The sequence below is a fragment of the Panthera onca genome, chromosome C1 (genome assembly GCF_046562875.1).
Source record: "Panthera onca isolate mPanOnc1 chromosome C1, mPanOnc1 haplotype 2, whole genome shotgun sequence".
NCBI classification, from domain to species: Eukaryota; Metazoa; Chordata; class Mammalia; order Carnivora; family Felidae; genus Panthera; species Panthera onca.
The window spans coordinates 148317268-148338487 of NC_138346.1; the positions used below are offsets into that span (position 1 = coordinate 148317268).

General features: G+C 36.6%; 1 protein-coding gene across 2 annotated transcripts in view; it reads left to right on the forward strand.

The window, feature by feature from the left end:
• Nucleotides 1-21220, forward strand: part of SELENOF (selenoprotein F) — a 58175-nt gene that overhangs the window by 27759 nt on the left and 9196 nt on the right. For both annotated transcript variants that reach the window (XM_060624666.3, XM_060624664.3), the window contains exon 3: nt 3666-3729. In XM_060624666.3, coding sequence (XP_060480649.1) covers nt 3666-3729 — 64 coding nt within the window. The remainder of the gene's footprint in view (nt 1-3665; nt 3730-21220) is intronic.

Genomic DNA, 21220 nt, shown 5'->3' on the forward strand with positions numbered 1-21220 from the left:
CTAAGCCACCCAGACGCCCCTTAATAGTATATATTTTATTATGTGAACTTGTGTGATGCCAAAGATGCTTATTATTACTTTATAAGTCCCTGAAAGTTGACCACAATTTGTAGTTAATTTAAATTATTCATCATGAAAAACCAGTATTGTCCTATGAACAAATTCATAAGAAAAAAACCAACTAACATAACAAGTTAATGCTTTTAGAATTTAATATTAATAATGTTAGGCAGCTCTGAGATAAATTTTCTGTTTACCCTAGACTGAAACTAAGCACAATGTAGTCTAGTCTATAAGTTGATATCAAAGGAACTTGAAATGTTTTTAAAGTTCTGTAATGAAAAAAGAGGTATTTAATTCTGTTAAATGAACAATTCTCTCCATTCAGCACACATACATTGAGAAGCTTTGTATCTAGTTCTGGAGATAATTATGATAGATAAGACATTTCCTTTCCACAAATTATAGAATATTTATAGTACATCATAAGAACAGATTTCCACTGAAAGTACCACAAACAGAATAGGAGATAAACAGAAGTTTTCCTGGAGAAGGTCACATCTGAGCTGCTATTCACTAAAGAATATGTTTCTAACATTTTTAACCAGTTGATGTTTCGTTGTGCAGAGATGGGCTTTCCATGAATGCATTACAAGTGTGCTAGGATATGGAGTCCTTCAATCCTTGTGACAACCAAATGGAGACTGTGGTGCTCAGGGCCCAAAAAGCTATTCGTCTGTTATAAGCAGCCGCCTCTTACCCCAGGACTCCATAAAGTTGTTAACGTGTCATGATATGAAGAATATTGGGAAACAGCAGTGTAGAGAAATGTTACTACGGAAGCTAATCGAATCTCCACTTAGAGTTTCCGAGGGATCACAAACTTGCAAATAAAATATAAATCAAATAACCAAATTTTACTATGGGCCTTATAACTTTTTAAATTTTTTTGATTCTGGTAATATATACATAACATAAAATTCACCATTTTAACTATTTTTAGTACTCTATCTCCAGAACCGTTTCATCTTCCTAAACTGAAATTCCATTCCATTCTCGGTAAACAGTAGCTCCCCATTCTTCCCTCCCCCAGCTCCTGGCAACCACCATTCTACTTTTGTCTCTCAATTTGTAAGTACCTCATAAAAGTGGAAATGTACAGTATTTATCGTTTTGTAACTACTTTGTTTCATTTAGTTTACTGTCTTCAAGATTCATCCATGTGACAGCATGTGTCATAATTTTCTGTTTTTAAGACTGAATATTTCGTTATATGCATATGCCGCATTTTGTTTATCCATTCATCTGTCATTTGAGTTGGCCTCTAACTTTTTGTTACCAAATCATATAATTCTATTTTTAATTTTTTAAGGAGCCACCATTTTATCTTCCATGGTGGCTGCACCACTTTACAGTTACCAACATAAGGTCCCAGGGGTTCTAATTTCTCCACATCCTCACCACCACTTATTTTTTGTGTTGTTGTTGTTTTTGTTGTTAATAATAGACATCGTGATGAGTGTGAAGTGGTATCTCATTGTCGTTTTGATTTGTATTTCCCTAATGATTAGTGATGTTGAACATCTTTTCATGACCTTGTGGGTAATATGGCCTGTTATTCTTAAAGATATTCTGAGGGGTTGTCTAATGGATTAACTAAATCTTATTCAAAAGTGACTTACTGTATAAAGTTATGTCAGGTTATTAATGCTGCAAAGACTCTTCGGAGATTATCAGAGTTTTTTGGTTTTGTTTCTAATTTTAGTTAACATATGGTGCAATATTGGCTTCAGGAGTAGAATTCGGTGATCATCACTTATGTACAACACCCAGAGCTCATCACAAGTGCCTTCCTTAATACCCATCACCCATCTCCTACCCACTCTTCTCCATCAACCGTCAGTTTGTTCTCTATTGTTAAGAGTGTTTTGTGGTTGGTTTCCTTCTCTCCCACCCCTCCCCCCACCTTCTCAGATGTTCATCTGTTTTGTTTCTTTAATTCTACACATGAGTGAAATCACATGGTATTTGTCTTTCTCTGATTGACTTATTTCGCTTAGCATAATACAATTTACCTCCATTCACATCATTGCAAATGATAAGCTTTTATTCTTTTTGTGTATACACACACCACATCTTTATCCATTCATCAGTCAATGTACATTTGGCTGTCTCCATAGTTGGGCTATTGTTGATAATGCTGCTATAAACATCAGGGTAAATGTACCCCTTTGAATCTGTAATTTTTATCCTTTGCATGATCGTTAAAGTTCTTAATCTGAAATTCATCAGTATTTTCCCAGAGTCCATGAATAGTCCGAATTAAAACAATTTCATCAGATTCTCAAACGTATCTATGACCCTCAAAACTTTAAGAATTATTGATTTAGCTCAGAATCTCTAAAATGTTTAAAAATTCATTATCACTTGGGTAGGTGGAATTAAAATGAATTTCTAATTTCTACTTTGTGCTTTTTTATATTTTCCAAAGTATCGAATATAATCATACATAGTACATGGGATTTTTATGTTACTTTATAACTTAAAAAGTAAAAGTCATCTTTAGCTCTTGGACCTATAATAAAAAAACCAAATGTAAAAGCTAACAAATAAAAACAAATGCAAAAGCCAACAAAATATAGTATGTTCTTATAATTGCCTGCCTTCTCTTAGAGTCCTAGCATTACCATGTCACTAAAAAAAAAAAAAAAAAAAAAAATGGGCAGGTTCTAGAGCTTAAAAAAAAGTGATGTTTACCATTGATTCCATTTCAGCTAAATTCATTGCAGTAAAATATTTGCATTGGAGTTTTTCATAATTAGCTTTTACTGTAAAGAGATTGTGCAGGTTCTATATAGCTGGAAAAACAATATTTACCATTTAATTCATTTCAAGTGAATTTCATTAAGGGAAAATATTTGCATTTTAGTTCTTTCTAATGAGATTTTACTGGTTTTTTCATAATATCTTTATATAGTACATACTGTAATTATTTTTTAAAGATATTGAGGTTTTGGGGGCACCTGGGTGGCTCAGTCGGTTGAGCATCTGACTTTGGCTCAGGTCATGATCTCACGGTCCGTGAGTTTGAGCCCTGTGCCGGGCTTTGTGCTAACAGCTCAGAGCCTGGAGCCTGCTTGAGATTCTGTGTCTCCCTCTCTCTCTGCCCTTACCCCACTCATGCTCTGTCTCTCTCTCTGTCAAAAATAAATAAACATTAAAAAAAAAAAATACTGAGGTTTGTTTTTTTTATTTCATTTTAAAACACTGATTACTTAATTTTAACAGCAACCAGAAAAAATTCTCATTAAGTATGTATGTTGGATAGATGAATAGAATACATACCTGTGTTCAATATAGCATTTTAAAAATCCATAGGAAATCTTAAGGATTTTGTGAAGAACTTCCAAGGACATCTTACCTATTCAAATCCATCATCAATTCTCCATATCTCCTTCAATCTTTTTCCTACTAAACCTAAATTCCTCTATCATTTAATGTCCCCGGGCCTCTATTTTCTCTTCTGTTGTACTGGAAATACATAGTTCTCTCCAACTCTGACATTTATTTTATTCCATATTATCTGTTTAACTTCAGTGTTTATGCTATGAAATAACTACATTTTTAAAACTATACCAGTTTTTTCAATTCTTGTCTTTTTGCAGCTTTATGCGGGTGCTATCCTTGAAGTTTGTGGATGAAAATTGGGGAGGTTCCCTCAAGTCCAAGGTATGTAAAATTATCTCCAGCAAATTCTCACTTTAATAATTTTAAGTCAACATTTTACAAGAATAATTTTATTAAATATTCCCAAGAATAAGAATTTTTAGGATTGTACTTTCTCAACATTATATGTATTTTTTCCACATTTGTCTTCATGGAGGTAGAGTTTTATAGTAATTGTTGAATACTAGTAGTTTACTTTAAGCAAGCATAATATATGATGTAACACATAATGAAGTGATTATTTTCTTAAAAGGAGAGCCTTTCCTTTACCAAGTATAAATTTTACAAGAGCCTTTGTTTTACCAGATATAAATATAATCCCCTTAAATAGCACACCATTCTAATATATCTTAAATGTAAATTCATTTATATAAAACTCTCCTAAGGAGCAATTGGAGTGAGAATAGACCTGTACAAAGTGACAAGTCGTCAAAAAGAGAATTAATTACCATAAAATTTGAGGTGCAAAGAAGTTGCATGTACATGTACATCTTCACAGGGAATTTTAAAGATAAATATGTAAAAGGATAATTGTGAAAATGTGTTCTTTTGTTTGACATCACAGTAGTGGAGCTTTGCATGTCGAAAAAGACATGGGCTAAGACTTTTCTGTTCTGTCCTGGCTTGTCATTTGAAAATCAGTTTTATAAAACTAAAATTGTCTAAAGGTAAAGAAGTTCTTTTGTTTGTTTGTTTTTTAATTGAAATATGTAAGTGCTCTATTATATGGCTTATTTTTACATCTCCTGACTTTCTCATGACTTCTTGCCTTGTTCACTTAATGGCAAGATAATTTTGTGGATTTAGTATCTTAATGGCAAGATAATTTTGTGGCTTTAGTATCTTATAAAACTACCTGTATTCACAGATGCCCTTTATTGCTGACCTAGGATTATTTATGATAAAATATTGCTCATTTTGGCACAGAAATGTAATAGTAAGGCCCAAAGCAGATACACATTTAATTAAATACATTCTTGGTTAGAATAAACATATTCTAATGTAGCACAGAATATATCTACTTCTGCTTAGGGAAAAAATTTCTCACGCTGATTTTTTTTTTTTTTTTTTTTTTTTTTTTTTTTTTTTTGGCCTTCAGCAAATAGACAGATTTTATTATGTCTATGGTAATAATTTTTCTACAGTTGGAAGTTCAATCTTTAAAAGCTTGAGTGGAATTTATCAAACCTTGTAGTAGAAATTAATTATATATACATTTCTTATGTATACTTAAATTATCATACTTGGGGTGCATGTAGTCATACTGTCTTTTCCTTTTGAAAAACAATTAGAGTTTAATCCTATGTATAAATATTTAATGTAAGTTTAAAATGAAAATGATTGTTTAATTCTGTAATATATAACCATATTGAACATAATTATATATGATGCCATTGTTTTCTGAGTCCCTGAGAAGCTGGCATATTTTAAGTATAACCATTATTATATTCCCTAAAGATATTCTGGAATAGGGCATGAAGGACCATTGTCACTTGTTGCAGTAACTACAAATACCAAACTAACTTTCATGTCATCATCGCTTTATAGTCTTTGTCATCAACAAACCTTTTATTGAACTTAAACCATTCAGTGCCTGTGGGGAAAAAGTCCCAAATTCTATTCCAAAGCCAATTCCAGGTCTGGCTCTTAAGATTCTTCTGACTTCCATGTTTTGGTTGTTTAAGTAGAAAGGGCAGTCTGAATACTTTCTTATAATCCTTAATATTTTATTGAAGTATATAATTGACATAGTGTTTCATGTGTACAACATATTCATTCAACAATTTTATGTATTCCACAGTGCTAACCACAATAAGTATAGTCATCATTTGATACCATACAGTGTTGTACAATATTACTGACTGTATTCTCTATGCTGTACTTTTATCTGACTTATTTATTTTATAACTTGAAGCTGGTAGCTCTTAACTCCATTCATCTATTTCACCCATCCCAACCCCCATCCACTTCTGTGGCATCTACTGGTTCTATGTATTTAAAGTCTGTGTTTTTTGGTTATTTTATTTTTTAGATTTCACATATATGTGAAATCATATGGTATTTTTCTTTCTCTGACTTATCTCACTTAGCTTAATTCCTCTAAATCCATCCATGTTGTTGCAAATGGCAAGATCTCATTCTTTCTGTGGCTGAGTAATACTCCATTGTGAATTCCATACTTTGTTTTTTTAATTAAAATGTAATTGACACACAATTTTACATTACTTCCAGGTGTACAGCGTAGTGATTTGACAAGTCTATACACTAATGGGCTGTACCCACATGGGCAGAGCTACCATCTCTTGTTATACAGTGCTATTACAATACCATTGACTACCTTCCTTGTATACTTGTTCTATCTTTAGCTGTTCATTCATCAATGGAGTCTTGGGTTGCTTCCCTATCTTGGCTATTATAAATAATTCTGCAATAAACATAGAAATGCATATATCTTTTTTTAAATTAGTATTTTTGTTTTCCTTGGATGAATACCCCAGTAGTGGAATTATTGGAATATATGGTATTTCTATTTTAAAATTTTTCAAGACCCTCCATGCTGTTTTCACAAGTGACTGCACCAATTTACATTCTCACCAGCAGTGCATGAGAGTTCCTTTTTCCCCACATCCTCACCAACACTTGTTATTTCCTTTTGATTCTAACCATCCTGACAGGTATAAGGTTATCTCTCATTCTGATTTTGATTTGTAGTTCCTTGATTAGTGATGTTCAGCATCATTTCATAGGTCTCTTTGTCATCTGTCTTTTTTGTAAAGAAATCTTTTTAAATTTTTTTTTTTTTTAACATTTATTCATCTTTGAGAGACAGAGACAGAGCGTGAGTTGGGGGAAGAGTAGACAGAGAGGGAGACACAGAATCTGAAGCAGGCTCCAGGCTCTCTTTGAGCTGTCAGCACAGAGCCCGATGCGGGACTCAAACTCACTGACTGCAAGATCATGACCTGAGCCAAAGTCGGACACAACCGACTGAGCCACCCAGGTGCCCCTGTAAAGAAATCTTTTTAGGCCCTCTATCCAGTTTTTAATTGGATTGTTTATTTGGTGTTGAGTTCTGTAGAAGTTCTTTATATATTTAAGATATTATCAGATCATTTGCAAACACCTTTTCCCATTCAGTAGGTTACCTTCTCATTTTGCTGATGGTTTTCTTTGCATAAGCTTGTTATTTTTGTATAGTTCCATTAGTTTGTTCTTGCTCTTGTTTCCCTTGTCGAGAAGAAACCAAGAAAAATGTTGCTAAGGCCAGTGCTAAACAGATGCTGCCTATGTGTTCTTCTAGGACTTTGATGATTTCAGGTATCCCATTTAGGTCTTGAATCATTTTTAGTTATTTTTGTAAATAGTAGAAGAAAATGGCCTAGTTTTATTCTTCTACATGTAGCTGTCTAGTTTTCCCAGTATCATTTGTAGAAGAGACTGTCTTTTCCCTATTGTATATTTTGTCTCCTTTGTTTTAGATTAATTGACCATACTCGTGGGTTGTTTTTTTTTTTTTCTTTCAGACTTTGTACTCTATTCTGTTGATCTATGTGTCTATATTGGTGCCAGCACCATACTCTTGATTAGTATGGCTTTGTAGGATAATTTGAAGTCTAAGGTTTTGATACAGCCAGCTTTGTTCTTCAGTCTCAAGATTGTTTTGGCTCTTCAGGGTATTTTGTAGTTCCATACAAATTTTAGGGTGATTTGTTCTAGTTTGGTGAAAATGCTGTTGGTATTTTAATAGGGGTTGTGTCACATCTTTAGGTTGTTTTGGTTAGTATGGACATTTCACAACATCAATTCTTCCAGACCATTTGCATAGTATCTTTCCATTTTTTTTATAGCATCATCAATTTCTTTTTTTTTTTTTAATGTTTTTATTTATTTTTGAGAGAGAGACAGCAAGTGGGAGAGGGGCAGAGAGAGAAACACACACACACACACACACACACACACACACACACACACAGAATCTGAGGCAGACTCCAGGCTCTGAGCTGTCAGCACAGAGCCCGATGCAGGGCTCGAACTCATGAGCAGTGAGATCATGACCTGAGCCGAAGTTGGATGCTCAACCGACTGAGCCACCCAGGCGCCCTTATCATCTTCAGTTTCTATTGTAAATGTCTTATACTTTTCAGAGTGCAGCTCTTTCATGTCCTAGATTAAGTTTATTCCTAAGTATTTTATTGTTTTTGGCGCAATTGTAAATGGAATTATTTTATTTCCCTTGCTGCTACTTCATTGTTAATATGTAGAAATATAACCAATTTCTGCATTATTAATTTTATATCCTGAAACTTTACTGGAATCATTGATCAGTTCTAATAGTTTTTTGGTGGTATTTTTAGGTTTTTATGTAGTATTTCATCTGCAAATAGTGACAGTTTTTTTTTTTTTTTTTAAGTTTATTCGTTTTGTGAGAGAGAGAACACATTAACTGAGGAAGGAAAGAGAGAGAATCCCATACAGTCTTCATGCTGTCGTCATAGAGCCCGAATGTGGGGCTCAATCCCATGAACCATGAGATTATGACCTAAGCCGAAATCAAGAGTTGGTTGCTCAACCAATTGAACCACCCAGGTCTCCCTTACTTCTTTTGTAACAATTTTTATGCCTTTTATTTCTTTTTCTTGTCTGATTGCTACAGCTAGGACCTCCAGTACTAGGTGGAAGAAAAGTGGCAAGACAGGAAGTAGGCATCCTTTTCTTGTTTTGGATCTTGGAGGAAAAACTTTCACCATTGTGTACGATGTTAGCTTTAGGTTTTTATATAATGGCCTTTATTATGTTGAGGTATGATCCCTCTAAACCCACTTTGTTGAGCATTTTTATCCTGAGCAATGTTGTACTTTGTCAAAGAATGACTTTTCTGTCTTTGTTGAGATGATCATTTGGTTTTTATCGTTTCTGTCATTAATGTGGTATACCAAAGTGACTGATTTGTGAATATTGAACCCTCCTTGCATCCCCTAGAATAAATTTCACTTGACTGTGGTGAACGATCCTTTTAATGTATTGTCGAATGATTGAATAATAATGTGTTGAATACTTTTGCATCTGTGTTAATCAGGGATATTAGCCTGTAATTTACTTTTTTGTAGTGTCTTTGTTTTGGTATCAGGGTAACACTGTCCTAGTGGAAAGTATTTGGAAGCTTTCCTTCTTCCTCTCTTTTTTGAGGATAGTTATTAAATCTTGAAATGTTTGGCAGAATTCACCTATGGAGCCATCTGGTCCTTGAGTCTTGTTTGTTGGAAGTTTTTTTGATTACCATTTCAGTTCCCTTACAAGTTAATTGGTCTGTTCAGGTTTTCTGTTTTATTTCCTGATTGAATTTTAGAAGATTGTATGTTCCTAGGACACTATCCATTTCTTCTAGGTTGTCCAACTTGTTGGCATATTAATTTTTCATAGTATTTTCTTAAAATCTTTTGTTTTTCTGTGTGTTAGTTATTCTCTCATTTCTGATTTTATTTTGAGTCCTCTCTCTTTTTTTCTTGATGAGTATGGCTAAAGGTTTGTAAATTTTGTTTCTTTCCAGAGATCCAACTCTTGGTTTCGTTGATCTTTTCTGTTGTGTTTTTATCTCTATTTATTCCTGCTCTTATCTTGATTTTTTTTTTCTTCTAACCTTTTGTTTTTCTTTTTGTACTTTAGGTGTAAGGTTAGACTGTTTGAGGCTTTTATTGTCTTGTTTACACAGCAGCCTATATTGCTATAAAGTTTCCTCTTGGTGGGCTCCTGGGTGGCTCAGTCATTAAGCATCTGACTTGTGCTCAAGTCATGATCTCATAGTTCGTGAGCTCAAACCCCACTTTGTCTCTCTCTCCCTCTCTCCCCCAACTCCCCTGTTCTCTGTCTCTTTGCCCGTCCTGGGATTCTCTTTGTGTCCCTCACTCACTTGCACCCTCTCTCTCTCAGAAAAAAAATAATAATAAATAAAAATTTCCCTCTTAGAATTGCTTTTGCTGCAGCCCACAGATTTTGAACCATTATGTTTTCCTTTTCATTTGTCTTTATGTATTTTTTTTTTATTTCCTCTTTGCTTTCTTCATTGATCCATTGGTTATTTAGAAGCATGTCATTTAGCCTCCATGTGTTTGTGTGTTTTTAGTTTTTTGGTGTATGATTTATTTCTAGCTTCCTTGTGATTGGAAAAGATGTGTGATATGTTTTCAATCTTAAATAAATGGAGACTTCTTTTGTGGCCTAATGTGATATATCCTGGAGAATGTTTCATGTGCACTCGAATGTGTATTCTGTTTGTGAATGGAATGTTCTGTAGATATGTTAAACTCATCCAGTCTAGTATGTCCTTCAAAGATGCTTTTTCCTTATTGATTTTCTGCCTGGATGATCTATCCATTTATGTAATTGGGGTGTTAAAGTCTCCTACTCTTACTGTATTACTGTCAGTCTCTCCTTTTATTTGCTTTATTATTGTCAGTCTCTCCTAATATTTGCTTTATGTATTTAGGTGCTCCATTGCTGGGTGCATAGATATTTATAATTGTTAGTTCCTCTTATTGGATTGATTCTTTTATCATTATGTAATATCCGTCTTTGTTTCTTGTTAGAGTCTTTGTTTGATAGTCTATTTTGTCTGATAAAAATGTTGCTACCCAGGCTTTTTTTTCTCACTTGATTTGCATGGAATATCTTTTTCCATCCCTTCACATTCAGTCTGTATGTGTGTTTAGATGTGAAGTGAGGTCTTGTCAGTGGCATATTGATGGGTCTTGGTTTTTGTTTTGTTTTGTTTCTATCCATTTTGCCACCCTAGGTCTTTAGATTGGAGCATTTAGTCCATTTACATTTAAAGTAGTTATAGGTAGCTATGTACTTGTCATTTTATTGTGTTTTTGGTTTTTATAGTTCTTCTCTTTCTTACCTTGCTCTCAGATGAATTATTATCTATAGTGTTTTGCTTGGCTTTCTTTCTCTTTATTTTTTGTGTATCTGTTTTGGGTTTGGGGTTTGTAGTTACAATGAGGTTCATATATAATATCCTAAGTTTATAGCAGTCTGTATTCATTTCTTTATTGTGTTTTTGTTTTTACTTTTTAATTAAGGCCTTTTCCACTTAAGTCCCTTTAACATTTCTTGTAAGTCTGATGTAGTACTGATAAACTCCTTTAATTTTGCTTGGGAAGTTCTTGGTCTTTGCTTCAATTCTGAATGATAATTTTACCATATCGAATATTCTTGGTGGTAGGTTGTGGGTGGGGTGGTTTTCTTGTTTTCCCTCTCTGGACTTTGATTATATCATGCCACTGCTTTCTGGCCTGTAGTGTTTCTGCTGAAAATTCAGCTGATAGCTTTATGGAGTTTCCCTTGTATGTAATTTTTCACTTTCTTGCTGCTTTAATGTTTTTCCCTTATCTTAAACCTTTGACATTTTTATTATTCTGTGTCCTGGTGTGGATCTCCTTAGGTTCATCTTGTTTTGAACTCTCTGTGCTTCCTGAACCTGAATGTCTGTTTCCTTCCCTATGTTATGGAAGTTTTCAACTATTATTTCTTAAGTTTTCTGCTCTTTTTCTCTCTCCTTCTAGGACCCTTGTAATGCAAATGTTTGCTGCATACAGTTCCTGTTATCAAAGAGATCCCTTAATATCATCATTTTTTTAGTTTTATTTATTTTTTTATTATTTTTCATTTTTAAAAAAAAATTTTTTAATGTTTATTTATTTTTGAGAGAGAGACAGAGTGTGAGCAAGGGAGGGGCAGAGAGAGAGAGACACACACAGAATCCGAAGCAGGCTCCAGGCTCCGAGCTGTCAGCACAGAGCGCAAACCAGGTCTCAAACCCATGAACCGGGAGAGCATGACCTGAGCCGAAGTCGGATGCTTTACCGACTGAGCCACCCAAGTGCCCCTTAAGTTTTATTTATTTAAGTACTCTCTACACCCAACATGAGGCCTGAACTCACAACCCCAAGATCAAGAGTCATACTCTTTTCAGACTGAGCCAGCCAGGCACCGCTCTATGCACTTTTAAAATTCTTTTTTGGGGCACCTGAGTGGCTCAGTCAGTTAAGCATCCCACTTCAGCTCAGGTCATGATCTCATGGTCTGTAGGTTCGAGCCCTGCATCAGGCTCTGTGCTGACAGCTCAGACCCTGGAGTCTGCTTCAGATTCTGTGTCTTCTTCTATCTCTGCCTCTCCCTCTCCCTCTCTCCCCCCCTCCCTCCCTCTCTCTCTCTCTTAAAAATAAAACATTAAAAAATAATAATTTAAAAAAATAAAATTCTTTTCCTTTTGCTATTCAGCTCAGTTGCTTTCTGTAGCAGTTAAGGTCTTCCAGATCATTAAACCATTCTTCTGCATCTGCCAACCTACTGTTGATGCCTCCTAATGTATTTTTCATTTCAGTTATTGTATTCTTCAACTCTAATTGGTTCTTACATTTTCTCCTTTTTGAAGTTCTCAGTTCTTCCATTCTTCTCTGCAATCCAGTAAGCATCTTTATGATTAAACTCTGTCAGCCACAAGGCTTGTCTGTGTTTCATTTAGTCTTTCCCTGATGTTCTGTCTTATTCTTTCATTGGGAGCATATTCTTCTGTCTCTCCACTTTGCTTTACTTTCTGTGCTTGTTTCTGTGGATTAGGCAGAACAGCTACTTCTTAACTTGCAAGAACGGTCTTGTGTATTGTCATCCCCTGTGTAGACTGTGAAGCTGATCAAATGCATGCTGAGGTGTCCTGGGGCCCTCCAGAGGGTGCCCTGGCAAAGCAGCTTGATTCAAGGTGGGGCATGTGCCTGGGGGTCCCATGGTATTCTGTGTACATGGCATTTTGGTAAGACATTTGTAGGTGAAGTGGGCTTGGTCAAGGTGGTCCTGGAGCTCTCTGTGTAGAGGGTGCCCTGGAAGGAGATCTGAAACCACAGTGGGTGTTGGTTGTTGCTATCCCAGGGCTCTCCAGGTAGAAAGTATCCTGGTAAGACAGCTGAAGCTGAAGCGGGTGTAAGCCAGAGTGTCCCAGAATGTTCAGTGCAGGGAGTGTCCTGGCAGAGGACTGGATCTGGGCCAGCATGCGCTGGGGGTTCCAAGAGCTGAAGCAGGTGAGAGCCAGGCGTCCCCAGTGCACTGTGTGCTGGGGGTGCTCTAGGAAGCCATTTGAAGCCAAAGAGGTTGTGGGCCCAGAGTGCTGCATCACCTTGGCACAACTGCTAGATCTATAGTGAACATCAGCTAGGGGTGTCCCAGAGTGCACTGTGCTAGAGCTGCTTGGTGGGGTGGTTGGGGCTGATGTGGGCTCTGGGGCTCACTGAAGCAGCAGGCTGGTTAGGGTACCTGGACCCTCTTCCCATCCAAGCTATCCAAGTTGAAGGAGAACATAAACCATGGTACTGCCCAGCCCCTCCAGCCTGGAGAGAGTACCAGCAGCAATCCTACCATTTGGCAGTGTTCTAGTGCTGGATCTTGAAATTCTGGTAAACCTTTAAACCCATTTTTTGTCTATACCCCAGGGTTTCTGTGGCTGGTGTGGGATGGGAGCCCTGGTCTTGTTTGCACTGTCACAGTGGAAAGGGAATGTAAACCATGGCGCTCACCCCCTATTTTGACCCAGACAGAGTTCCAGCAGCTTCCTCACTGTTTGGCAAGGTTCTGGAGCTAGTTCCTTGAAGTTCTAGTTGCTGTTTTAAACCTTGGCTCTTTTTCTGTGCCTCAAGGGATCCGGGGCTACCGTGGGCTAGGGGCCAGTGCAGCAGGCTATCCACAGGGCAGATGAATCTACTTAACCCTCAGTACTATCCCTCCCCACTGCAGTTCCTTAGTGTCTCTTCTCCTGCCATTCTCTATGTGGTCTCTATCTTGTGTTCTGCAGAAGCTGTTCTTTTCAGCCCTCAGTTCTTTTTGTTGTGTCCATGGCCATGGTGAAGGTGAGTTCAGGATCTTCCGGAGTCGCCATCTTGGACCAGAACTCTTCCTGTACCATATTTACTTTATCCATTCATTTATCAGTGGACACTTGGGTAGCTTCCGCATCTAGGCTATGATAAGTAACGTTGCAGTAAACAAAGAGAGTGCATATATATCTTTTCAAAATAGTGTTTTGTTTCTTTGAGTAAATACCCTGTAGTGGAATAACTGGATCGTATGGTGTTTCTGTTTAATTTTTTGAGGAACCTCCATACTGTTTTCCCATCAGCAGTGCATGAGTGGAAAGTTCCCTTTTCTTCACATCATAGCCAACAGTTATTTCTTACCATTTTCATATTAGGCACTCTGGTGTGAGGTGATGTCATTATGGATTTGATTTTGCATTTCCCTCGTGATTAGTGATATTCAGCATCTTTTATATGTGTTTGCCCTGCGTATGTCTTCTTTGGCAAAATGCCTGTTTAGGTCCTCTGCCCGTTTTTTAATCAGATTGTTTGATTTTTGGTGTTGAGTAGTGTAATTGCTTTATATAATTTGGATAGTAACCCCTTCTCATGTATGTCATTTGCAGATCTCCTGTTCACTAGGTTGCCCTTTTGTTTTATAGATAGTTTTCTATGCTGTGCAAAGACTTTTTGTTTTAGTGTAGTCCTAACAATTTATTTTTCTTTCCTTCACCTGAGGAGACATTTCCATAAATATGTTGCTATGGCCAATATCTGAGAGATTATAGTCAGCGTTTTCTTTTAGGAGTTTAATGATTTTGGGTCTCACATTTAGGTCCTTAGTCCATTTTGAGTTTTTCCCTATGAATGGTGTAAGAAACTGGTCCAGTTTATTAATTCTTTTGCATATATGTGTCTAGTTTTCCCAGTACCATTTATTGAAGATACTTTTCCCATTGTATGTTTTGCCTCCTTTGTTATAGATTAATTCACTGTGTAAGCATGGGTTTATTTCTGGGTTCTCTGTCCTGTTCCATGATCTATGTGTCTGTTTTTGTGCCAGTACCATACTGTTTTGATTACTAACAGCTTTATCTTGAAATCTGGGATAGTGTTACCTCTAGTTTTGTTTTTCCTTCTGAAGATTGCTTTGGCTATTAAAGGTCTGTTACGGTTCTGAAAATTTTAGGATTATTTGTTCTATTTCTGTGAAAAATGCTATTGGTATTTAATAGGGATCCCATTGAATCTATAGATTGTTTTGGGTAGTATGGACATTTTTAACAATAGTAGTTCTTCCAAGTTTCTAGAGCACAAAATATCTTTCCATGTGTTTTTGTCATGTTCAGTTTCTTTCATCAGTGTCCTATAGTTTTCAGAATACAATATAGGTGTTTCACTTCAGTGGTTAAATTATTCCTAGGTATTTTATTATTTTTGGTTCAATTTAAATGGGATTGTTTTCTTAATTCTCTTTCTGTGTATTAATTTTGTATCCTGAAAGTTTGCTGAATTTATCTGTTCAAATTGTTTTGGGTAGTCTTTAGTGTTTTTTGTTTTGTTTTGTTTTTAATGTTTGTTTATTTTTGAGAGAGCGCGCGTGCCTGAGTGGGGGAGGGGCAGAGAGAGGGAGACAGAATCAGAAGTAGGCTCCAGGCTCAGAGCTGTCAGCACAGAGCTCAACGTGGGGCTCCAACTCACAAACCAGGAGATCATGACCTGAGCCGAAGTCAGACGCTTAACCACCTGATGCACCCAGGCGCCCCAGTCTTTAGTGTTTTCTATATAAAGTATCATGTCAGGACACCTGCATGGCTCAGCATCCACCTCTTGATTTTGGCTCAGGTCATGAGATCAAGCCCCGGGTTAGGCGCTGCCCTGAGCATGGAGTCTGCTTATGATTCTCTCTCTCTTTCCCTCTTCTTCTACCCTTCCCCCATTCATGCATTCTCTCTCTCTTTCAAAAGAAAATTTTTATTAAATAAGGTATCCTGTCATCTGTAGATAGTGACAGTTTTACTTCTTTATGAATTTGGTTGCCGTCCATTTTTTGGTCTGATTGCTACAGCTATGACTTCCAGTTCTATGTTGAGTAAAAGTTGTGAGTGTGGGGCGCCTGGGTGGCTTTGTCGGTTAAGTGTCTGACTTCGGCTCAGGTCATGATCTCACGGTCTATGAGTTCGATCCCCACGTCGGGCTCTGTGCTGAGAGCTCAGAGCCTGGAGCCTGCTTCAGATTCTGTGTCTTCCTCTCTCTCTGCCCCTCCCCTGTTCATGCTATGTCTCTGTCTCAAAAATAAATAAACGTTAAAAAAAAAAAAAAAAGTTGTGAGTGTGGACATCCTTGTCTTGATCTTAGAGTAAAAGCTTTCAGTGTTTCACCATTGAGTGTGATGTTAGCTGTGACTTTTTCATATATGGTCTATATTATGTTGAAGTATTTTCCCTCTAAAACCCACTTTGTTTTGAGTTTGTATCATGAATGGATGTGGAATTTTGTCAAATGCCTTTTCTGCATCTATTGAGATGATCACAAGGTTTGTATCCTTCTTATTAATGTGATATATCACATTGATTTGTGAAAATTGAGCTGCTCTTGCATCCTTGGAACAAATCCCATTTGATCATAATGAGTGATCCTTTTAATGTATTGTTGCATGTGGTTTACTAATATTTTGGTGGGGATATTTGCATCTGTGTTCATCAGGAATATGAGCCTGTAGTTTCCTTGTTTCATGTGAGGGCAGTGCTGGCCTCAGAATATACGGTATTTGGAAGCTTTCCTTCCTCCTCTATTTTTTGGCAACGTTTGAGAATAGGTATTAAATCTTCCTTACATGTTTGATAGAATTCACTTGTGAGTCCGTCTGGTTCTGGACTTTTTTGTTGTTCATTGGGTGTTTTTAAATTATTCAGTCTCATCACACATGATTGGTCCGTTAAAATACATACTCTCTTTTCTCCCTAATTCTATTTTGGAACATTGTGTGTTGCTGGGAAGTTAGTTATTTTTCATAATATTCTCTTACAATTCTTTGTATTTCTGTGGTGTCAGTTGTTTTTTGTCCTTTATTTATAAATTTTACTTAAGTCCTCTCTTTCTTGATGAGTCTGGCTAAAGGTTTGTTAATTTTATTTATCTTTTCAGAGTACCAGCTTTTGGTTTCATTGGTGTTTTGGGTTTGTTTTTTTTTCCTATTGTTTTCGTGTTTCTATCTCATGTATTTCTACTCTAACCTTTATTCCCCTTCACTGACTTTGGGCTTTGTGTGTTCCTCTTTCTCTAGTTCCTTTAGGTGTAATGTTAGGTTTTTAGAGATTTTTCTTGTTTCTTGAGATAGGCCTAGATCTCTAAATTTCCCACTGAGTACGGCTTTTGCTCAATCCCAAAGATTTTGGACCATTGCATTTCCATTTTTATTTGTCTCCGTGTATTTTTTATTTCCTGGATTTTTTTTTTTTTTTTTTTTTTTAGTTGACCCCATTGGTTGTTTAATAGCATGTTTTTTAACCTCCATGTATTTTGCTTTTTCAAGTTTTTTTTTTCTTGTAGTTCATTTCTAGTTTCATACTTTTATTGTCAGAAAAGATTCAGGATATGATTTCAGACTTCTAAAATTATTTAAACCTGTTTGTGGCCTAAGATGATCCGCCAGGAGAATGTAACATGTGCACTTGAATGTATATTCTGCAGTTTTGAGGTAGAATATTCTGTGTATATTTGTTAGGTCTATCTGGTCTAATGTGTCATTCAAAGCCACTTTTTCCTTGTTGATTTTATGTCCAAATGTTTTATGAATTGATATAAGTGGGGTGTTTAAGTCACCTATCATATTATTACCAATTTCTTACTTTATGCCTGTTAATATTTGTTTTATGTATTTAGGTGCTCCTATTTTGGGTGCAGAGATATTTGTAATTCTTAAATTCTCTTGTTGAAGTGATTATTTTATCATTATGTAATTCCCTTTGTCTCTTGCTGCAGTCTTTGACAAAAGTATTGCTACCCCGACTTTTTTTTCCCCTTGCATTTGCATAGAATATCTTTACTCTTACCTTCACTTTCACTCTGTATGTCCTTAGGTCTGAAGAGTCTCTTGTAAACCACATATAGATCGGTCTTCCCCCCCCCCCCCCGCCCCGCCCCCCCATTCAGTCACCCTGTGTCTTTTGATTGGAGCATTTAATCCATTTACATTTAAATTAATTATTCATAGGTATGTATTTTCTTTGTTAATTGCTTTGCGTTTTGTAGTTCTCTGTTCTCTGTCGCTTTTTGGTTTAATGGCTTTAGTGTTATGCTTGGATTCCTTTTGATTTTGTATGTATATCACAGATTTATTTTTAGGTACCATTGGATTCATATATAACATTCTCTGTGTATAGCATTCTGTGTAAAGTTGATGACCACTTATATTTGAACATGTGCTCAAAAGCATTCAAAAGCACTAAAAGCACTGTTTTTAACCTCCCTTTCCACATTTCGTGTGTATGATTTCATATTTTACATCTTTTTGTGTATCCCTTGACTAATTTTTTTTAATGTTTATTTATTTTTGAGAGTAAGAGAGAGAGCACGAGTTGGGGAGGGAGAAGGACAGAGGGTCCAAAGAAGGCTTTGTCTTGATAGCAGAGAACCTGATGTGGATGTAGATGTGACGCTCCAACTCACGAACCACAAGATCATGACCTGAACCAAAGTTGGATGTTATCTGACTGAGCCACCCAGACACCCTTCCCTTGACTAATTTTTGTAGATGTAATTGATTTTACTACTTCTGTGTTTTAATCTCCATACTGGCTTTAAAGTATTTAATCTACTACCTTTACTATATGTTTGCTTTTACCTTTGAGAATTTTTCCTTTCCTAGTTTTCTTCTCATTGTGGCCTTTTCTTTCTGCTTAAGGAAATCTCTATCATTTTTTGTGAGACTAGTTAACTGGTGAACTCCTTTAACTTTTGTCTGGGAAATTATTTCTGTTTCTAAATGATAACCTTACTGCCTATTCTTGATTGAAGGTTGTTCCCTTTCAGTACGTTGAGTATATCATGCCACTTCCTTCGGGCCTCAAATTTTCTTGTGAAAAATGGGATTTCCCTGATCATAACTGTTTTCTCTTGCTGCTTCTAAGATTCTCTCTTTATCTTTAGTCTTTGATACTTTAATTATTATAGGTCTTGGTGCAGACCTCCTTAGATTTACCTTGTTAGGGGCTCTGCATGCTTCCTGGATCTGGCTGTTTCTTTCCTTTCCCAGGTTAGGGAAGTTTTCAACTATAATTTTTTTAAGAAGTTTTCTGACCCCTTGTTTTTCTTTTCTTTTTCTGGCATCCCTATAATATGAATGTGTTACAGTGGATGACAATGAAAATTTCCTTTAACCAGTTCTCATTTCTTCTTTTGATGTTCAGTTTTGTTGCTTTCCATTACCTTGTCTTCCTGATTACTGATCCATTCTTCTTCATTCTGTTATCTGTTGATTCCTTCTAGTATATTTTTCATTTTAGTTATTGAATTCTTCGATTCTGACTGGTTTTTATATTTTCTCTTTGTTGAAGTTCTCACTGTCTTCGTCTACTCTTCTCAAGTAGTATCTTTATGACCATTACTTTAAAGCTTCATCAGACATATTGTTTATTTGTTTCATTTAGCTCTTTCACTGTGATTTTTGTTCTGTTCTTTCATTTAGGACATATGCCTCGGTCTCCTCATTTTGTCTTACTCTGTATTTGTGTATATTAGGTATGTCAGCTATAGCTTTTGGTCTTGGAAAGCAGTAACCTTGTGTAGAAGTGGTATTGCAGTGCCCTATGGTGCAGTCCATTCTTTTCACCAGAATCAGGTGCTCCATGGGTGTCTCCTCTGTGGGCTGCATGTGCCCTCCTTATTATGGTTGAGCTGTGATTGCCTTCCATTCAGCTGATCGCAGTCACCCACTTTGCCCACTGTGGGCGCACCGGAACAAGATTTGTTCCCTGTGCTATTAGAGGTCCCTCTATAGCTGATGTGGCCTCATTGGTGGGTGGGGCCAGCAGTCATCCTACTTGTGTGCAGTTAGCCTCTCTGCCACAGCTACAAGCACACTGAAGAACAGGGCTTCCTGCCTGTTCAACCACTAAGAGGCTCATCTTCATGAACTACAGGCATGCTGGTGTGAGGGGTTATCTCTCCCCTTCCCCAGCATAGGAGTCACTTTGGAGTGGCCCTGTCGACCTAATGATTTATCACTTGTGGTAGCATAACTAATAATAATTCCTTCTCAAGCATGAGTCTTGCAATGTTAAACGTATCTGTGTCTCAAAAAAAAAAATCAATTTTCCCAAATTTTGCAGGTCTCGGCAGACTTGTTGTGAAAAGTTAAATAAAAATTTTCAGCTTTACCAGCAACAAGTTCTCTGCTACAAGTATTGAACTCTTTTGTAGTATGGAAACAGCCATACTACAGTATTTAAATGAGTAAGTGTGGCTTTGTTCCAGTAAAACTGTATTTATTAAAGCAACAGGCTAGACTTTGGCCCTCAGACCATAGTTTGCCAGTTCCATATTAGAATCAGATACCTTTAGGGGCACCTGGTGGCTCAGTCAGTTGAGCGTCCCAACTGTTGATTTCAGCTCAGGTCATGATCTCGTGGTTCATGAGTTTGAGCCCTGTGTGCTCCATGGTGGCAGTGTGGAGCCTGCTTGGGATCATCTCTGCTTCTCTCTCTCTCGCTCTCAAAATTAATTTTTTAGAAAAAGGATATACCTTTGGAGGCAGAAAAAAATTTAAAGTAATACAGAACTGAGATAGGACATAGGCTTTCACTTCTCATACTAACTGTGATTGATTGGTAGTGATGGCTAGGATTATGGTGCTACGTTGGAGTTTTGCTAGCAGTATCATTCTTTAGTATTAGCTTCATCAGTTTTTCTCATTTCTAAAATGGGTAATAGATGGTATAAAATTATAATACCTATATAATAAGATTGTTTTGAGGATTAAGTATCACACATAAATTACTTAGTATGTGTGGCACCAACAAATACAGAGTAAACCATTCACTAATTCTGTGAGTACTTAACTGAGTGCTTACTGTGTGTCAAGCACTAGTTCAGTACTGAGGATATTAAATGGTAGGTATTGTCTTAACTCCAGCATTTGAAACTTTTCCTTTCATTTGTTTGAATTTCTTACCTCCTAGTTTCTCCTACATCTAACAGCCTTTCCATTCTCCTTTCCTGGCATCTCATCTACCACCCACCTTTCAAATACTAGTTGCAGTCAAGGTCTAACTTTATATTTTATTTTCTTACTCCCTTGAATGTCCCACTCCCTCAGTCCCAATTACAGTATTTACCTAATGACTCCTAATCTGTATTTTTAGGTCACACCTTTCTGCTGTTACAAATCACATTTTTAAAAAAATTTTTAAATGTTTATTTTTGAGAGAAACAGCACAAGCGGGAAGGGGCAGAGAGAGAGAGAGGCACAGAATTGGAAGCAGCCTGCAGGCTCTGAGCTGTTAACACAGAGCCCAAGGTGGGGGGGAGCTCAAACCCACGAGTCATGACCTGAGCCGAAGTTCAATGTGTGACCAATTGAGCCACCCAGGTGCCTCAGAAATCACATTTCTGACTGCAAATGAACAATTTTGTTTGTATGATCTCATGGG